Source organism: Penaeus japonicus, unplaced genomic scaffold (assembly GCF_977035675.1).
Source record: "Penaeus japonicus unplaced genomic scaffold, GWHDUDI00000001_assembly GWHDUDI00000001, whole genome shotgun sequence".
Taxonomy (NCBI): Eukaryota; Metazoa; Arthropoda; class Malacostraca; order Decapoda; family Penaeidae; genus Penaeus; species Penaeus japonicus.
Window position 1 is genome coordinate 30,545,703 of NW_028234403.1, and position 5,000 is coordinate 30,550,702.

At 35.1% G+C, this 5,000-nt stretch overlaps 1 protein-coding gene across 1 annotated transcript in view; it reads left to right on the top strand.

Moving 5' to 3' along the window:
• Positions 1 to 5,000, top strand: part of LOC122253376 (uncharacterized) — a 27,625-nt gene that overhangs the window by 16,477 nt on the left and 6,148 nt on the right. The window contains exons 9-16 of the mRNA XM_043016417.2: positions 1,444 to 1,550; positions 2,194 to 2,285; positions 2,550 to 2,657; positions 2,975 to 3,162; positions 3,611 to 3,771; positions 3,938 to 4,077; positions 4,617 to 4,812; positions 4,932 to 5,000. The exon at positions 4,932 to 5,000 is cut by the window's right edge and continues 143 nt beyond it. Of these exons, the coding sequence (XP_042872351.1) occupies positions 1,444 to 1,550; positions 2,194 to 2,285; positions 2,550 to 2,657; positions 2,975 to 3,162; positions 3,611 to 3,771; positions 3,938 to 4,077; positions 4,617 to 4,812; positions 4,932 to 5,000 (1,061 nt within the window). The remainder of the gene's footprint in view (positions 1 to 1,443; positions 1,551 to 2,193; positions 2,286 to 2,549; positions 2,658 to 2,974; positions 3,163 to 3,610; positions 3,772 to 3,937; positions 4,078 to 4,616; positions 4,813 to 4,931) is intronic.

Below are 5,000 nucleotides of genomic sequence, written 5' to 3' on the forward strand. Positions count from 1 at the left end.
AGAGGTTGGGAAGAGGAGGGAAACTTGTGCTTTTGACAGTGAGTGCCACAATAAAAGGCATCCCTACTGACACAAGGGCACATTGTATGCATTGGGCATGGTTTGAGTCACCTTCCTCCTCTCGTTCTGCCTGCACATTTTTCATCTGTGGTAGTTTAGAGCAGGAGGTTGGGAACTTGCAATGTGCCATTGCTCTATAGAGATTACTAGAGACCATAGATGGGTGCCATTCAAGGCTCTCTCTCCTGCTGGTGCTAGAAGAAAGTGGTGCTATCTAGGTATTAGATGTGAGTTGAAACCCATTTTGCTTGACATTACAGCAGTTATGATAATTATGACTGCAATTGTTAACCCATTCGCGCCGGTTGACGTGCTGACACGTCGCGCCGGGAAGATTATTCTTATACGGCATGGTGGGATTTCTGTTTCTGATTTGTTGAATATGATGATCTGAGTCGAAAGACTATCGTAAAATCAATTGTAATTGGCCGAGGAATAAAAAAAAAAAAAAAAAAAAAAAATTATATAACATCTTTTTGTTGCCCCACTAAAAGAAAATGACACTTGAAAAAACATTGCTGTTACTTGCATTCACTTGTATGCACATGTATGGTTGTTCATATTCTCTTTCTTTTCGTTTAGGAAGAAAAAAAAATTGAAAAAAAAAACTATGTTTGTTACCTCACTAGAAGAATGCTTCCACTTCCCATTGGTATTACAACATAGGAGTAAAGAATATGGAAAAAGTTCAATAGAATAACACTAAAAAAACAGTGCTATAACATCTTTTTCGACTGATATACATCCTCTGAACATAGCACTACTTTCTACACATGATTACACTTTAGACGCAATCACGCAAACCATAAGGATAGGAAAACGCTCTGCGAGCCAGCGGGAAAACACCCCGGCACGAACGGTTGCGCGCTTGAAATCTTCCCGGCGTTATCGGGAGTAGGCGAAATTCCGCCCCGGCGTGAATGGGTTAACATTACTCACTCATTCCTCATAGCACAACGAAATAACATAGTGATCCAAAATCCCTGAACGTCATGACTCCCATCATCAGGCCAAAGCTCCTGTGTCATGTATGACGAAAAAACACGTCACCCGTCGTTAATGGGTTGATACAATAAAGAAAATGTTTCACCAAACCTTGTACTTCTTTGATACATTCAAGATAGTGATGCTACACTTAGTGTACAGCATATATTCCTCCTTTATGGAGAAGACTAAACTATGTGAATTATTTGTCTAACCCACTATAACTAAAAGTTTCTAAACATGAAGAAACACAAAAAAGATTTTTAGTATTTCAATGAATAAATGAGCAACCCCACGTCAATCACACAGGACCATCCACAAGGGGTTAAATGATTAGAACAGATTTTTGATCGATGTTATTTAACTTTGTTGATTCTTTGAATGGCAAATGTTTTCCAGACGACTACACAAGCAGGTGATTCTGCAGTGTGAGATGTGTAAAGACAGATTTTCTACCCGGGAAGACATCAATATTCACCAGCAAGATACAGGACATACAGGATTAGGTAAGATATATATGGATAGTCTTCATTAGAAATGGGTATATTAAAGATTGTAAAACTGAAGTATCCTTAACCCATTAACAATGGGTGACAAGATATCACGTCAAGTGATGGCAGTACCAGCCACCGGGGATGAGATATTTTGTCATGGTTATGCTTCTGGCCAGCACACCGGGTGAACGGGTGAGTAGCACTTTGCTGCGGCCAGTGTGAGTGAATAGCTAGAGGGTTAGGCTTACACATTTGAAATATCCCAGCGTTTTGACTATTTGGAGCCAAAACAGCCCTGTTGGCAACTATACATACATTCATACTTTTCTCAAACAAAGATTTATAGCAAAGTTCTCAATTTTGTTAATTATTGTTTCTTAATTGATTATTTTTTAAATCACATAATTTTTCTATAGGTTTTATATATATATATATATATATATATAATATATATATATATATATATATTATATATATATATATATATATATATATATAATCTTTTAAGGAAAATTAGTACATTGGCAGGATAGTGTAGTCTAAGAGTCCAAGCTTAGAATAGTATAGAAAACCACCATATAGTGTCATAGTCAGGCAGCAAGTATAGCTACAGTATCTTTTATCCATATTTTCATAAGGTTGTTTTATATTTTAGGAATCATAGAAGTGGAAAAAGAGGGTGAACAGGTTGAGTTTAAGTGTCCTCATTGTCCAAATCGAACCTTTGTGACCTCAGAAGGTTATAATGTGAGTATAAAACATTTTGTGCTGATAATGATTTTGGCTTGACTAATGTGTTGAGTTTAGGGTTAACAAATAAATACCATAATACACTTCTTGAAATTGAGAGATAATGTGTGAAAAGATAAAGTTATGTTATGTAAGAACCTATCAGAAAATGTCATGCTTATACATAAAGATTGACCTGAACACATAGTAATTTAATAAGAATACTTATGCAAAGATACTGTGGTTTAGTAAAAATGATAATATAATATCTTGAATTTTCAGAATCATGTTGCAAGCATGCATGAAGGTCAGAAGCCATATGCTTGTGCCACTTGTGGAAAACGGTTTGCTTATCAGCATAGCCTTCGCAATCATTATGCACTACATGAGGTATGTTATGTCTGCTAGAAACTGAATTCAGCATTTTAATTTTCTACATAATTTTAGCTATAGTATATAAGAGAGATTTAATTTATGACTTTAGAATTATATGTTTTAATTCTAGCTTGTCAGTGTACAAACAATTTTATGTGACTGGATAGCTGTTATTTGATTCTTCTCTGTTTTATGTCTTGAGTCAAAGATAAACATAGGAAAACTCTGGCAGCTGTATGAAAAGATCACAAGTTTCTGATTATTAGAAAGTGCTTCAACTGTATTGGGTAAATATCATTCCATAATATTCATTAATGAGTTATCTCTTCCAGCCACCGAAAGAAGAGCGTGAATACCCTTGTCCTACTTGTGGAAAAGTATTCACGCATCCAAGCTCACTCATTTATCATCGAGATTCAACACACAATAATGGACGCATGTTTGTGTGCCACATTTGCAATGCTTCTTTCAAGCACAAGCAGCTGCTCCAAAGACACTACAGTGTTCATTCTGAGGAGAGGTAAGTCTTAAATGTATCTTCTATAATTTCTTTTCTTAGTAGAACAATTATTAACCTGTTGCCAAGCAGACAGACAGATAGACAGATAAGCAAGCAGGCAGGTGGACAGGCAGACAAGCAGGTAGATTGACAGACAGGCATTCAAGTAAGCAGATGGACAGACAACAGACAAGCCATCAAGCAGGTAGGTGGGTAGACATATAAACCAGCAAGGGGCAAGGATAGATGCAGAAAGACAAGCAAAGAGAGAGAGAAAGTGAAAGAGATTTTGATTGTTACTTGCCTGTTTATACATTAGTGTGTAATAAGCAGTCATTACTTGCATGGTTAGATATTTTGTTGTCCATTCATTTATTAATTGATATGTTGTTTTTTCATATAAAACTGGATACAACTTTATTAATCCTTATATGCATTATATAATTTAGCATATGCTTTTCCTTTACAGACCATACCCTTGTGAAATATGCCACACAGCTTTTAAAACCAGAGGAAACTTGTACAATCACATGAATACCCATACTGGCCTTAAGAAGTTTACTTGTGAAATATGTGGAAAGCAGTTCAATCACTTGACATCCCTTACGCTTCATGTTAGATCTCATACAGGTGAGAATTCAAATATTTTTATGATTTGCATCTAATACACACTTTCATTTTGATAATAAGAAAAAGAATATTTGGAAATTCTCTGTATTGTTTAATGCAAATATTTTTTTCTCTGTCTTTTCTATTTCTTTTTTTTTCTCCCCTTTTTTTTATCCTCTTTTAACAGGTGAGAAACCCTTCAAGTGTGATCACTGTGATAAAAGGTTTACCCAGAATGGTAACCTTCAAGAGCATAGAAGAATTCATACTGGAGAAAAGCCGTATTGTTGTGAAAGTTGTGGCAAGAAGTTCACAACATCATCTCAGGTATATCAACTTTTTTCTTTTCCTACTATATAGAAGAATCAAAATTTAATGACCCATTACAGTTTCTTTGGCTCATCTAATTGATGTATTTATCATGTTAAGAGATTTGTCCAATGGGAGTAGGTGTTGCGGAACTCAATAAATCAGCATAAAAAATCCATCTTACAGATTTTCTTCTTTTTCTTGTTTTTAATGTGCTTAATGTTTCATTTGATGTGCATATAGCACCTGTCTTTCCAGTAGTAGTGTTAAGTTTAGAATTGAAAAAGTAATGATAAAGTAAAAAAGTATGCTTGACATCCCCATTGCAAAAACTAAAGAACTCTATCCTTTTTAGCCATTCTATTTAACCAGTGGCCATCAGACTAACCAGGGAATGATCAAGGAAAATGGTTTACATATACATCTGCAGAATATTTTAATGTAGCCCACAATCTTTAGAATTTGTTATTTACAAAGTTTCACTTTGGAAAGTCGGTAATACTGTCTTTATGTTCTAGTTGAATTATCTTAATAAAGTTTTTTCAATTCCTTAATAGTTCAAACTCCATATGAGAAGACATACAGGAGAAAGGCCATTTGCCTGCACTTATTGCAACAAAGCTTTCCTGCACCGAGAGGCATGGCGTACACATGAGAGGAAACATAGTGGAGAGAAGCCTTATGTGTGCAAAACCTGTAACAAAGGGTTTACAGAACAATACACACTCAGAAAGCATCAACGATTGCATACAGGTATTTTTATCAGTCATAAGGTACTCTGCAAATAAGAATCATTTTTAAAATATGATTGATTTAAAAAAAAAAATTGGATATTACTGATTAAGTATTGATAATCTCATATTATTATTCAGGAGAAAAGCCTTACATATGCAATGTATGTGGAAAAGCATTCAGCGATGCCTCAAACCTTCACAAGCATC